The sequence below is a fragment of the Archocentrus centrarchus genome, unplaced genomic scaffold (assembly GCF_007364275.1).
Source record: "Archocentrus centrarchus isolate MPI-CPG fArcCen1 unplaced genomic scaffold, fArcCen1 scaffold_30_ctg1, whole genome shotgun sequence".
NCBI lineage: Eukaryota > Metazoa > Chordata > Actinopteri > Cichliformes > Cichlidae > Archocentrus > Archocentrus centrarchus.
Genome location: NW_022060259.1, coordinates 3,648,640 through 3,663,728, shown reverse-complemented (window position 1 = coordinate 3,663,728; position 15,089 = coordinate 3,648,640). Strand labels below are relative to the sequence as shown.

At 39.4% G+C, this 15,089-nt stretch overlaps 1 protein-coding gene across 1 annotated transcript; it reads right to left on the bottom strand.

The window, feature by feature from the left end:
- Nucleotides 1–4,164: 4,164 nt before the first annotated feature.
- Nucleotides 4,165–14,311, bottom strand: LOC115776294 (sterile alpha motif domain-containing protein 9-like). Its single transcript, XM_030723911.1, has 4 exons — nucleotides 14,193–14,311; nucleotides 13,928–14,068; nucleotides 10,220–10,279; nucleotides 4,165–10,093 (listed from the first exon to the last, which is right to left on the bottom strand). Exons 2-4 carry the CDS (start codon nucleotides 14,062–14,064, stop codon nucleotides 5,350–5,352), a joined length of 4,941 nt encoding a protein of 1,646 aa, XP_030579771.1. The 5' UTR covers nucleotides 14,065–14,068; nucleotides 14,193–14,311; the 3' UTR covers nucleotides 4,165–5,349.
- Nucleotides 14,312–15,089: the final 778 nt, after the last annotated feature.

Here is a 15,089-nt window from a genome sequence, read left to right as displayed (position 1 = left end):
AACACAGGAATGTCTCTCTTGGGCAGCAGAGACAGGCTTTGCTGCTTAACCAACATTTCAGTGATCAGGTTTTGCTGATGCATCACTTCGAAAATCCTGTCACCTGTTGATGCGGGCCCCTGAGGAATTGCAGGTGATGCTCCATCTTCATGATCCTGGTGACACGAATATGCATGAGGTGAACGCTTTACGTTACTGGCAGACACGTCAGGAATCTGAGGATCTTCCTTCTTTTCATCAGCAGTCACTGGATTGTAGACTGTATGTACAGGTTGGGCTCCTGTGACACTTGACAAGGTTTCAGCATCACAGGGTGTATTTGCGGTCGCCAGCCTGGGTTTCACATGTTCATTGATTGTATCACGGCAATTTCCATAGCTCTGAAACACCTTGAGTTTGGCTGTAGAGGCTGCTACTGCAGCTTCTATCTCTAGCTCCTCCAACTCAGCTCTTAATTTCGCTTCCTGGAGCTGTATCGCTTTCTTCTTTTTCAGCGATTCTGCTTGTGCCAGAAGAGCTGCTATTTTTGCCTCCTCTTTCATGCGTGCCACTGAACTAGTGCTTGACACAACTGAAGAACTCCCAGTGCTGTAACCAGACTTGGTCTTATTTCTTTGGCGACCAAGACCGGCTACCACAGAAACACTGTCATGAGGAGTAACCTCATCTTCATTCTGGCCACTTCTTTTATGTTCTTGAATCCACCTTTTAGTCCCAAGCAAAAATTGTTCAATCACCGCTACCTTTGGCTCATACCAGTTACACTGATCTGCATTAGCTTCATCTTCTGGTAACATCTGCAGTACATCGCTATTTAGCAGTATGAACTCCTCGTGCAGCTTACAAAAACTTTGCAGTGTTTCTGATTCCAATTTATCAACATGCTCATCATTATTTTTCATGCTGTCTATTTCCTTCATCTTAGCTGTAATCTGCGCCATTTTCGCTCTTCTTTGGCCGATAAGCCTGTGCAGTTTCTCTTCAAGTGCCTTTTGTGTGTACTTTGGCTCCCTCTTGTGGTCACCCACCTGTGGTGCGTCTGCTGCTGCATCAGGCAATCGCTCATCTTCCATGCTTAAGCTTAACAATGCCCCACAATTATTCCAAACAAACTTTCCAAAATCCACACAAAGCTTCCGTGCTCCATAAACTTGAAAAATTTTCTTCAGCAACTTTGCTTAATAGCTTCTGAACTTGTCAACCACTTTTATGCAATCTGAATGGAAGCTTCCTCCATTAGCGTAGCTAGCTTCGTGATAAAAATATTAGCAGGACAGCTACTTACAGCACGCTGACAGTCTTGAGAATGGCTCAGAACCTTTCCTCTTGTCCGTTTCCTTCTTTCAGCTGAATGTCCTTTCTTTCCGTTCGGAGAAGTTTTTGACTAATGTTATGGCAGCAGATCCAGTATCTGTGTCATTCCTTAAGCACTCTTGAAAAGTAAAGGACGCGTGCAACCGTGATTTTAACCGAAAAATCTTTATCAAGAAAAAAGGCAAATACAAAAGGGTTTGATCCAATATCACTTGTTACAATTTCCTTTTCTTTCTTTCAACAAACCACGGCATACACGGTCAAAAACTGTGTTGCTCCGTGCTTATGCAATCCTTCTATTGTCTCTGTGTTTCTCTAGCGTAACATGCTGCTCTACCGGAAGTAAGCCTTTTCAAAATAAAAAAACAAATTTCACAATAAAGCTAACCTAACCTGATATTAACTTTACTTACTGAAAGTAACCAAAATTAAAGACAAAAAACATTGGACAAAATATATAATCTAAATGTTCCTTACTTATGACTCTGACAGTGAGAGAGGTAAAGAATAACCCAAAAATCACTGTGGCTGAGCTCCAGAGATGCAGTAGGGAGATGGGAGAAAGTTCCACAAAGTCAACTATCACTGCAGCCCTCCACCAGTCGGGGCTTTATGGCAGAGCGGCCCGACGGAAACCTCTCCTCAGTGCAGACATATGAAAAAACACATGAAGGACTCCCAGACTATGAGAAATAAGATTCTCTGGTCTGATGAGATGAAGATTGAACTTTTTGGTGTTAATTCTAAGCGTTATGTATGGAGAAAACCAGGCACTGCTCATCACCTGCCCAATACTGCCCAAGCAGTGAAACATGGTGGTGGCAGCATCATGCTGTGGGGGTGTTTTTCAGCTGCAGGGACGGGACGACTGGTTGCAAATGAAGGAAAGATGAATGCAGCCAAAGAAAAGAGATATCCTGGAAGAAAACCTCTTCCAGAGTGCTCAGACACCTCAGACTGGGCCGAAGGTTCCCCTTCCAACAAGACAATGACCCTAAGCACACAGCTACAATAACAAAGGAGTGGCTTTACAATAACTCTGTGACCATTCTTGACTGGCCCAGCCAGAGCCCTGACCTAAACCCAACTGAGCATCTCTGGAGAGACCTGAAGATGGCTGTTCACCAGTGTTCACCATCCAACCTGACGGAACTGGAGAGGGTCTGCAAGGAAGAATGGCAGAGGATCCCCAAATCCAGGTGTGGAAAACCTGTTGCATCATTCCCAAGAAGACTCATGGCTGTATGAGCTCAAAAGGTGCTTCTACTCAATACTGAGCAAAGGGTCTGAATACTTATGACCCTGTGATATTTCAGTTTTTCTTTTTTAATAAATTTGCAAAAGATTTCTACATTTCTGTTTTTTTATGTCAAGATGGGGTGCTGAGTGAACATTAATGAGAAATAAAATGAACTTTTTGGATTTTAGCAAATGGCTGCAATGAAACAAAGAGTGAAAAATTTAAAAGGGTCTGAATACCCACTGTAGATTCTCTGAAGGACAACATGTTGCTAGCTTGGAAAGACGTAAATAAACATTTGAATATCCCTCCCCTCATCTCAATTCGATCCCCTCTGACCTTAAACCTGAACTAGTCCTCTTTCGGTCTGTTGGATTTCTCTGACCTATTGATTGCAAGTTTTATTAAATCATTTGATTAAATCAGGGACAATGGGAACATTCCTCAAAAAGATTTTTATACTTATCTTCAAATTCAACATTTTATTCAATCAGTGTTAAGGTCTAACATACTCCGTTTGGAACTGACAGATCTAGAAGACACCTTGGTTTCAACCAAATGTCCCAAAGGTTTACTTTGCAAATTCTATGCCTCTCTACTTTGTTCTGAAACATCAAGTTTTGACTCTGTTACGCGGTTATGGGAGCGTGATCTGGACATGAAATTCAGCCCCGAAGATTGGCAGAGGATTTGTAATGGGACTTTCCCCCAGTGCACATCTATTTCTTTACATGAACAAAATTTCAAACTCTTCTATAGATCTTACTATTCTCCTGTTTGTCTTCAGAGAATGTTTCCCAATCGTTCCAATCTTTGTTGTAAATGTTTGAAACACAGAGGTACCTTTTTTCATCTATTCTGGTCATGTGATCATATACATGCTTTTTGGAAAGATATTCATTCTGTGACTCAAGACATTTTGGGTACACGTTTTATATTGACTCCTTTGTTTTAACTTTTAAATGTTACCTCATTTGGATGTACACTCTAAATTTTTGTTCACAATTCTTCGATTTCTTGCGAAGAAGTGTATTCTGTTAAAAAGGAGTTCTCCACATGTCCCTACAGTAAATATGTGGATTGCTCAGATTTCTGCCATCCTTCCTTTGGAAAAGCTGACCTACGATCTCTACCACAAATCAGGCATATTTTTGAAACTCTGGGGACCACTTGAGTCTTTCTTACTTAACCCCTAAGATTGTTGACCTTCTTTCTTCTTTGCCTGCTTTGGACTTAAAATGGATGTGAGGCGATTCAGACTGGAGGAGGAAACTAAATGCACCTTTACTCTTATTCATGTGTATTTCTATTATTCTTATTTTATTTTTATTTTATATTCATTTACTTATTTATTTTTCTTCCTTTGTTGCTTTTGCTTGTTTTTTCTTCTTCCTTTTGTGTGTGTGAAGCAGCACTGGGTTTGTTAGGGCTGGTTTTCCACCCCCTGTTTTTGCTTTTGTTTTCTCTGTGTTTGTAAATGAATTAAAATCAATTAAAAAAAATCACATAAAAAAATTTAAAAAAAGACAACAGAAGGGAGAATGCTACAAAGAACAGAAGGAGGACACTGACAATAAATACACAAGAGGTAATTTATATAGCACCTCTCAAGACATAAATCACAAAGTGCTTCACAACAGCAAAACAAAGTACAATTGGAGTTAAAAAAAAAAATAAAAAAAAATCCCTAACCCTAATGAGGAAAGTGGAAACAGCTGGGGAGAGCAGGTGAGCAGAACACCCTGAGACAAGAGGAAGCAAAACTGAATACAAAGTTCACAATGCAAAGGAAAAACAGGAAGTTAATTAACAGACCTACACATGTGAACTTGACAATGACAAAACTGAGGAAACAAGATGGAAAAGGCAATCCAAATCCCACAAAGTGTGAGAACCTCCCAAACATCCTGAAACACAACAATCCAGGGTCAATGGCCCAGGCACGCTGACACACACAAGTTTTATCATGTGTACTTTAAATAATAAGTTTGACAGAATTTTGATATATTTACCTTGACATCATATTGTATGTGACAGATAAATGTATTGACATCCATGAATTAGACTTCTCTATGAGAATACATGTGCTTGAACTTTACATTAAACATCCAACAATTTGAAAATCTTTAACAATGAAGGTAAAACCAATATTTATCTTGTCTGAGTAGAAACATGACATGCAACCTTAAGTGATGAACTCAGTCTCATGTTTAGTAAATATTTATATAGATACTTGTCTCTGGTCCCTTCAGAGGTCACCACAGTGGAGGGTGCTAAGAGGCAGATGATCCTCTAAGGATCCTGCTCTGTCATACCAACTTTCTACATGTCCTCCTTCACTACTGCTGTAAATTTTCTCTATGGTCTTCCTCTTTTCCTTCCAAAGATTCTGATAATAAAATAAAAAAGAAACATTTTTCATCATAGCAGCCATCTAACACTTAAATATACCTTGTACAATCACCTTGAATACTACAAAACAATAGTGGGTAAACACTGACTAGAAATCAAGAGCCAGAAGAGGCCAGTTCTTCACAAACTTGGTCAAATGAAGATGCATGCACACAGGAAATTTTATGCAACCGCAGATACAAATAACAAGACATGATATACCTGATACCAGCTACATTACTTAATGCTCCTCCTTAGGTCTCTTAGCTGGTAATCAGCCCAGTACTGAGCAAAATATTAGTACATATACATTTTCCCTAAGAATGCACTATTGGGTTCCCATGTTTCCATTTCTGCTGCCAGACAGAGAAACCGTGTTCCAACAACACATTATGTTTTTATGTTCACTGGTTATTTACATACTTAACATTATAGGCCACAGGGCCTTCCATGGTAAATCCAAGGTAAAATGATACTTCCTCTTGGCTGTATCCACTTCGAATATCACCCAAATAAACTGGACGCACCAGCATTTTTAGATTGGCTCCATAGTTAACATAAATGTCACCATTTTCTGTTTTCCCTTTGATCCTTAATAACTCCCTCTGCACTTCTGGCTGGTTCCATGCTGCACCACTCTGCCAAAGTTGGTGCAGGTCTTGTCTTGAAACACAGGCTAGAATTTTATCAAGTTTCACTTTAGAAACTATTCGCTGCAGTCCACTGGATTTGCCAAGAAAGAAATGAGTTAGAGCACTTCTTGCTGGAAACATGTAAGAGAAGCGCCGATGAAATGATTTCTTGACTGATGTGACATATGTGCTGATATTTTGGTATGCTGCAAAGTTTTCAAGCTTTTTGTCTCTTGTAGGCCATAGGAGCAGCATGGAAAGGTAGTACAGCTCTGTTAGATTTGAATGAGTGCCCTCTTTTTGCAGTTCCTCATTCAGAAGTTCAACCAGCTCTTCATATTTTTTCAGTAACTTTGAAGATGGCTTGATGCTGTGCAAAACTATGTTTGCCAGGATGAAGTTGACTGTATGTGAAACAGAGAATGAATTTTCATAGATAAACTTCCATTTTTTGAGAATGTGCTCCATTTCTGTACCATGCTTGTCAGTCAAGCACTGCAAAAGTCCAGCAAATGTGTCTGCACGCTTTGTTTCCAGATAGTACTTTTGGTCCTGTAACTCCTGACTGAGACTCAGATTAGGATTTCTGACCTTTTCAGATGCTTTCTCCTCAGCTGAACTACTGAAGATTTCCATGTATTTTCTGAAGTAGTCAGATACTTTTCGTTTATTTCTTTCATCAGCTATTTCCCTTTCCTTTGACCTAGGTTTTAGGTATGTGAAATAAGTCTCAAAAAAACTGAAAATTTCTTTCAGCCTTGGCTTGAAGGAGATCAGAAACATCTTGTGTTTTGTCAGCACAGTCACAAATTCACTTGTGGCTGTGTTGCAGGGATCATATAAAGTTTTCACTTCAAGATGACCTCTGAGAAATTGTAGCATTTTATCTCTGTTATATCTGCCACTGACACCAGCAAGAGGGAGATCTTTAATGACGTCGAGAAGGATCATCATTACCTCTGTTTCTCCAACATAGCCTGATGTATTATAGGACTTCGGTCTCTTTCTGCTGCGTAGATCAAAAGGATCTACTTGCTCATCTGCCTTAGCTAGCTCCTGGGACTCCCGAAATGCATTTACAGCATTGTAACCTAATGTCAGGCATTCATCAAGTTCTTCAGGAATCAGAGGATCTTTAATTTTCTTTTTGAGGTGGCTCTTGTAAACTTGTCCAACTGTATCAGCAATGTAGGAATTTGAATTTTTGTTTTGTGCATTCAAAGCCCAATCTAGGGCTGATATAAAGTCTTTTTCTTTCAAGTAGAAGTGTCTTGCCAGTGCTTGTGGCAGTGTTGCACTTCTGTCAAACCTCACTATGGCTCTTTCTAAGACTTTTTTGGTTTTGTCAGGTCCTTCCTCAGCATATATTTCTTCAATCAAAGGAGAAAACAATGTGTCTTTGTCATCTCCTTGTTCTTTTCTGTGGCGTGTGATGAGCATGCTCTGAATGTTTTGGACCAGAAAATCCTTTCCCATGCATGACTTGTAAATTCTGTCACAGTGCAAGATGTTGATTGTTATCTCAGACAGTGATAACCATTTTTGGTTAAGAACTTTAATACTCTTAGTTGCAATCATTTGGTGCAAGAATCGCACTGCTTGATAGGTTCCATGTTCTTCAACAGTGAAAGTTATCAACAGTGTGGAATAGGGATTCATTTTATCTTGAAGAGTTTCTTGCTTCCACAGGGGATTCTTTATGCCTAATAATTCTTCACACAGGGACAGGGACACATAGGATCCATTGACATAGGCATTCAGCAATGCCAAGAAGGAAAACAACTGACCCTGTTGGGTAGTAGTGTCAAGATCTTTAACAGTGTTGCTCACCAGATCTGTGATGTAAGCCTCACTGAAATTATTTGTCATAATCATGAAGGCATAGAAAGTCTCTGGTTTCTCATGGTCAACCTTGAGCTGTTCAAGTTTTTTAGAAAACAAATGCTGCTCTTTAGGAGACAACTTGTTGGTGATGAAGACATTTTCAAAATGGCTGTTTCTGGACATCTCAACAGGAAACTGGGTTCTCTCACAGTTCAGTATAATTACCATGAGACTGTTATGTTGCTTTCTATTACTGGCAACACTCAGGATGCACTGTTTTAGGTCTTCTACATCCTCCCAGTTGTCCACCAAGAGAAGAACAGGCACATAACCTGGTTGCTCCTGTTTGCCATATGTGAGCAGATTCATGACTTGAGCTGCAATTTCCTTATTACTTTCCATGTTGTTTTTAACAACAGCGCATCTGAATTTTCTTCTTAAGTTCCAAAGGACATGCATTGCTAGAGTTGTTCCCCCACATCCTGGGTGATGGAATAGATTTATTACTACACATGGAACTGTGTAGCCTTGGACAGGAGTGATCCGGTCATATAGCTCATTGTATTTATCTCGTTTGATGAATGGTAGACTGCCAGTCTTCTCAGAAAGGTAAAAGTTCCACCATGTAACTTGTCCTCCTCTGTAAAAATCTTCCTCTGTTTTCTTCTTAAAGTCCTGAAAAGAATTCATTGTTTCAATTTCTGTGTTTTCACATTCATTTTCACTTAAGATGTTCAAAGCAGTGAAAAGCTCTTCATCTTTTCTTGACAGCTGGACAGAGCTTGAGCCTGTGGATGTCAAATATCTCTGAGAGGACTGTGTTTGAGGTTCTTTGAGTTTTTTGATGGTACTGGCTATTTCATTCAGACTTAGTTCATAAATGCATTTACTAGTGATGTCTTCCATACACCGACTCTCAATCAGTCTTTTCCAGTGATTGAATACAGAAGTGTCTTTGCATATGCACACCATATTGTCAGCTCCTTCTAGAGTGCGATAGATAGCACAGAATGTCTCCAGCATAGGGCTCGAGATATCAGTTACTGCAGAGTGAAGAATGAATACCACCAGGAGTCTGTCTTTGTAAAGCAAATCTGGGTTGCAGAGCACAGAAATCGTGGTGTTGATGTCACCAGAGCGTTTCTTAAGCCATTCACTGGGCATGAGAGGCTTGTCTGCCTCACTATCCTCATTCACCTTTCCATTGCAGAAAATCCAACTTGTTTGCTTAAACAAGTTCAGATGTGTAATGGTTGCAGTCAGACTGTCCTGAGTCGTGTACATGCGTGGGTAGTGTAGATTCGCTATGTGATTTCTTCTGTAAAAACTGCATGTTCCATTTATATCTGATTCTGGGTCAAACTCAAGAACAGCAAACAACTTCATCTCACTTAGAAAATCCAAATGTTCCAGTTGGTTTGAATGACATTTATCAGTAACCACGATGACTTGCAGGGAATTCTCAAATGAATCTCTCCCACGAGTTATCAACTGCTTTAGCCTTTCTCCCTGGTGGCCTTGTGGTTGGTGTTGCTCATCCTTTTCTTCTGCTGACTTGCGTGCTGATGCCCAGTGCTTGACTTTCTCAGTCAAGCTTTTAAGTTCCTCTTGAACCACACGGGGGTTTGTATCTGCTAAAATGTTGATTGACCTTGGGCCATTCCTGACAAAGAGGCATTCAGTTTTGCAGTGCTGATTTTTTTCTGTTGTGGCAATATTCAGTAGAGTATAAAAAAGATTTTGCTGAGTCTCTGTATATGTTGGAACTACATCAACCTCAATCACCCATTTGTCTGAAGTTGTTCCATCTTCATAGCAAACTTGTATAAAATTTGGAGGCCTTATACACATTTTTGCAGCATTTACATATTTTTCTTCAAAATATTCACTCACTAATGATTCAAAGACCTCATTATACTTACTGAAAGAGGTGATTGTGTGCCCAATTACTTGTCCTTGTTGGTTGCTCACTCCAAAATGAATAGTTCCATTGGTTCGTGAATTCATGCAGCTTGCAGCAAAGCTAAATACTTCCGTTGTGAATTCATATAAGATCTCTCTTTCACTGGCTTCATTTGCACTGTGCAGAAGCTGGTACTCGTGGATGGGGTCAAGGAGATTACTTGGACCAGCTGCAGGAGGAAGAATGTCATTTTCGGTGTAGAATATGGAGCAGTGTTTTTTGTCAAAGGGACGAATTTGACATATGGGCTTCCTTAGTTGTAGAGCTGTTTTGTTATCTGTAATTTCCATATTTGTATCAGCTGTTGTATCTTGATGTATTACTGATCTTATTGTGTTCCTTACGCTCTGCAAAATCTGCACTACAGAGCTTTCACTTTGAATTCCTGTATCTGATGACACTGTTTCAGTTTCCACAAATTCATTAGGGTTTCCTGATATATCTGTACTTTTCCATAGTTCAAACTCTCTCATTTCATCATGACTCTGTGGTGTTCTTGCAAATGTCTCTGAAGGCTTCCTTAATTTTTCTACCTGTCTTATGATTTGTATTGCTGGAGCAGGTGGAACACCTAGGTCTAACAAGTCTTTTTTTTCAAAGGAGGCTAAGCAAGCCCCAGAAAACTCTTTGTCATAGAGACTCTGTGCAATATACTCTGGTACTCTGAGCATAATTATCAGCCAGTCTTTCACATGTTCTTTAGTCCAGTCTTCAATCACTGGTGGAAGTCTGAGGTCAATCCGTCCCTGTGCATTAAATCAAAATAAGAGGAACATTAGTGTTAGATCAAATGAACACAACTTCCTTTACAAACAAACTAAAATAATTAAAAATATATTTTTTAAAAGTTTAAACATACTGTTTTTTTTCTGTAGCCCACTAACAGGAAATGTTGTTTCAGCTGAAATCATATTCCTTTGAAAAGAAAACATGAAAGGATTTATAAAAATTGTGCATTATTTTTATAAGACTTTTCATCCAACATAAATGAAAGTCATGTGTATAATGTCTAGAAAATGTAAACACACCTTCAAAATTACAACTATCACTACTTGGCAACTACAACAGAATTTAGTTTATCTATATTAACATACATGCTAGCAGGGATTTAAGTGGGCCAGTATGTTCCAGGAGGGAGCTTCTGGCACATTCAGTTAATGAGAACTTAAATTTGATAGGCAGGTTAGTGAATATTACTGTTGAATTAGTTAATTCAATGTGTGCTGCAGGCTGGTGTTGCTTCCAGTGACAGCATGGAGATGGTTGTTCAGAAAATAATGAAATCCCATGGCCCACTTGCACCTTCAACACATCTGTTTTCCTTATTCCTGTGATGCATTTATTGTGCAGATCTAAATAAAGTTCCAGTAGTGGTATTTCAACATCTAACTAACACTACAGAAGAAGTGTGAATATGAAAAGAGTAGATTTTTTTAAGTCTGGAAATGTCAAATGTAGTATCTTCAACAGCTCAACAAATATCAGCAAAAACACATACTGTGTGAAGTTTGTCACACAGTATGTATGTGAGGTAAAGGCACAGCTGCTGTGCTATAATCCTCAGAGCTGTAACGCATAGATGGAGAATGATGTAAGTTAGAGAGGTCAGGGCTACACAGCTGAGGAAGACGACAGATTATTTTTCATCCTAAGGACTATTTATCAAGTGAAATGTTACAAAACGGAAATTTAAATCTTACATGACGTGATGTTCTTATAAATTTACAGTTTAATTTAAACAAATATTGGATCTATATACGGTGCATGTGCTCTGTTTTTGTAAAACATTAAAGAAAAAAATCAATTCAGTTCAATTGTATTTATCTAGCACCAAATCAAGACAAGGTGCTTTATAGAGAGACACCAACAAGTTAGGTTCTCCCTTTACAGTAGTGTCAAACTCAGTATGTACTTACACGCTGAATTCTTTCTTTAAAATTATTATTATGAACTGACTCTGTAACTATGAGAAATCCTGTGGTATAGTCAAACCCATAGCCTCTACATCAAGCTCTACATAGCCTACACAAGGTATGCCTAGTCAATTTGCTGCAGTGATTTTCAACCACTCGAAAACAGAATGAAGCAAATGAATTGTCTATCTGATGTGAACTCCTCGGGCATTTTTGTAAATTTTTTCAACTTTTATTATTTTCATTTGGTGATCATTTTAGCTGTGTTGCAGCTAGTGGCATGATTTTTTTGCAGAAACTTGTGCTTTTCTTTGAATTTTTGAAATCTATCTTTTACTCTTACATGGCATTCATACTCTCATGGTGCATTTTGCATCCTCTGGACACCTTCCCCCATTTCCTGTCTCTCTCCACTGCTAACAAAAGCCGCTGTGGCCAAAAATAATAGCAGTTCATTTAAAAGCACGAGTAAAGCTCAGAATCCTTAAATTGTTTTTATTTCCAGGCATTGGGAACACTGCACATTATATTCTAAATCAAAACATGAAGAAAAATGTTTAATTTTTCCAATTACCTAACAGGAAATGAAGAAAAATGAATGTTGGCTGTTCAAAAAATAGCAGTGTCTGCATTTTTCTTTGTAAACTCAAATATTCACTTTATGAACTGAAAATCTTTAGGAATCATCATTCCTGTGAATCACTAAACTAATATTTAGTTGTATAACCACTGTTTCTGAGAACTGCTTCACATCTGTGTTGCATGGAGTCGACCAACTTCTGGCATTCCAGAACGATTCCTGGTATTCCAGCCCAGGATGATTTGACAACTTTCCACAGTTCCTCTGCATTTCTTGGTTTTGCATCCAAGATTTTTGATGTCACCCAACAAGTTTTCTATGGGATTAAGGTCCAGGGATCGGGCTGACCACTCCATAAATTTAATTTTGTTGGTCTGGAACGAAGATGCTGCTGCTTACTGGTGTGTTTGGGGTCGTTGTCTTGTTGAAACACCCATTTAAGGGCATTTCCTCTTCAGCTTAAGGCAACATGACCTCTTCAAGGATTGTGATATATGCAAACTGATCCATGATCTCTGGTATGCAATAAATAGGCCCGACACCATAGTAAGAGAAAGATTTGAATATCACGATGCTTGCACCACCAAGCTTCACTGTCTTCAGAGCATACTGTGGCTTGAATTCAGTGCTTGGGGGTCCTCTGACAAACTGTCTGGGGCCCTTTGACGCAAAAAGAACAATCTTTAATTCATCAGTCCACAAAATGTTTCAACAATTCTCTACACATCAGTCAATGTGTTCTTTGGCAAACTGTAACCTCTTCAGCACATGCCTTTTTTCCACAGTGGGACTTTATGGGGGCTTCTTGCCGGCAGATTAGTTTCACACAGGTGTCTTCTAAATGTCACAGTACTCACAGGTAACATCAGACTGTCTCTGATCACCCTGGAGCTGATCATTGGCTGAGTCTTTGCCATCCTGGCTATTCTTCCATATATTGGAATGGTAGTCTTCTGTTTTTGTCCATTTCTGTCTGGCTTTGCTTTCCATTTTAGAGCACTGGAGATCATTTTAGCCGAGCAGCCTGTCATTTTCTGCACTTCTTTATATGTTTTCTCCTCTCCAATCAACATTTTAAAGAACGCTTTTCTTTTGAACAGAACGGCCCATTTTTCTCAGGTTTTCAGTGAGAAATGCATGTAAAACATGTGTTGGCTTCATCCTTAAATAAGGGCCACCTGATTGACACCTGTTTTTTCACAGAATGAATGACCTCACTGATTGGACTCTATATTGCTATTATTTTGAACACGACCCTTTCAATTAATTATTCAATTACACAGACTCAGGAGTATGCATATCATGAATGTTGGCTCTGTTTGTCACGGTCCTGGGCTGGTGGCCCAGTGTTTATGTTTATGTATAGTTCTGTTTTATTATGGTGTCTGTCTCCCCATACTGCCGTGCTGTCCTTAGGTGTTTAGTCTGGGTGTCAAGTTACTTCCTGTTTTATTTTGGTAGGTTCTTGGTCTGTGTGCTTTGGGTTTAGTTTGTCTTGTACTCCCCTCCCAGCTATTTTCCATTCGTTCATTATCTTCTGTGTATTTAAGTCTTGTGTTTCCCATGCTGGTTGTCGTGTCATTGTTGCTGCTGCTGCTATTGATGGTTGTTGTCCGCTGTTCTGTGCCAAGTCTTGTTCATGTTTGAAGTCCGGTCTGTTTCGCGTCTCTCCCCCATCTGGTGTTTTTCCGGGGAGAGCTCATGGTTGTGACTTTGGCAGATATAATAAATAAACGTGTGTGAGAGTAAATACACCCGTCTTGGAGTCTGCATACTGGGGTCCTCCCTCCTACCTGCGCAGCGGCCAGCCATGACACTGTTGGCTTTCTATGACTCTACTACACCTACTGGTAACTTATTTGCCATGTAGTAATATGATTTCTACCAAAAAGATTGATTGATCTGGTTACTCATGTTAGACTGCTATTATTTTGAACACAACTGTACATATTATAAAACATATTATAAAACCTTTATAGCTGGTTGACTTTGCCTCCACAATGAAAAACAAAATTATGTCAGAGTTTACATTTGAGTTGATCTAATGGTGTTGAGATAAAACTAAAATACCTTTCTTCCTCACAGAAAAATGGAGGTTCTTCTATTGAGAAGTCACTTTTCATAGAACAGCATGAAGCGCTGGTGTGCTTTTTCTGCTCTGAGTCCATCTTTGCACCGTCATGAGGATTTGGGCTGGACTTGGACATTATCCTGCAGGACAGACATACATCTCTGTCAGTTATGATACTAATCACTCTATTGTGCTGTAGTCCTTTGTGAAGAAGAATCATGGCAGTTTTTTAGCTTTGTCCTGAGGACAAAATAGAGCCTCTACCTCTACTGTGTGGTGTGTCTGTACCCCCCCAATCCAAAAAACACCTGCTCACAAGCAGGAGCCAGCACCCACGCTGACCGGAAATGCAAGCTTTTCTCAGACATGTTAAACTTGAAGTAAGGAGCCTGTTTTAAAAAGAAGTAGAAAGTACAGATACTTGTGAAAAAATGTAGGGAGTAAAAGTAAAAAGTAGTCAGAAAAATAAATACTCAAGTAAAGTACAGATACCTGAAAAATCTACATAAAGGGCAGTAACAAAGTATTTGTACTTTTTTACTTCCCAACTCTGCCCCACACCATAATCCCTCCTCTACCAAACTTGGCACAGTGCAGTCAGATAAGTATGTTGAACTCACTTTGTAGTATAGGGCATCACATTTTCCTGATGTATTTATGGATTTTTGTTTCATCTAGGACAGTGGTTCTGACACTAAAAAGTTCTATTCCCCCTTCCTTTGGTTTAGCATACAGTCTCAGGGCTCTGGATTTGGGGTGAAACCCTCCATGCATGGTAAAGAGCTTTCTTGTCTTAATGTCAGTGGCTTCTATCTCCTCCTTTTGCCACAGGGTAAATACTATATTTGATGGTGACTTGTGGCTTGAAGTTGGCCTCTAGTGTTGTTCTCCAAATCCCCAATGAAGGTGCTATAGTTCTAGCCTGTTGTACTTCTTAAGCACCTCTTCAGCACACCTTTCTACAACTCTCATAGTTGGCTAACTTCCTACCATGTTGCCTCTAGTCTCAGTCTCTTTGGTAACATAAGAGGGGGTGTGCATGTCCAGGCCAATTCGATCCCCAAATTATTGTTCCAAACATGGTAGCCTTGCCACTGCATTATCTATTGAGAGCAAGCAAGCCTGGTAGTAGCAAAATAGGATGTTTTATATTGCAGTGGT

What these genes read in the sequence shown, in the direction of transcription:
- LOC115776294 (XM_030723911.1), bottom strand. Translation starts at nt 14,064, where the DNA reads ATGTCCAAGTCCAGCCCAAATCCTCATGACGGTGCAAAGATGGACTCA. An exon ending in TTTTTCTGTGAGGAAGAAAG is followed by an intron (nt 10,280 to 13,927) that starts GTATTTTAGTTT and finishes TTCTTTTCAAAG; the next exon opens with GAATATGATTTCAGCTGAAA. An exon ending in CTACAGAAAAAAAACAGTAT is followed by an intron (nt 10,094 to 10,219) that starts GTTTAAACTTTT and finishes GATTGACCTCAG; the next exon opens with ACTTCCACCAGTGATTGAAG.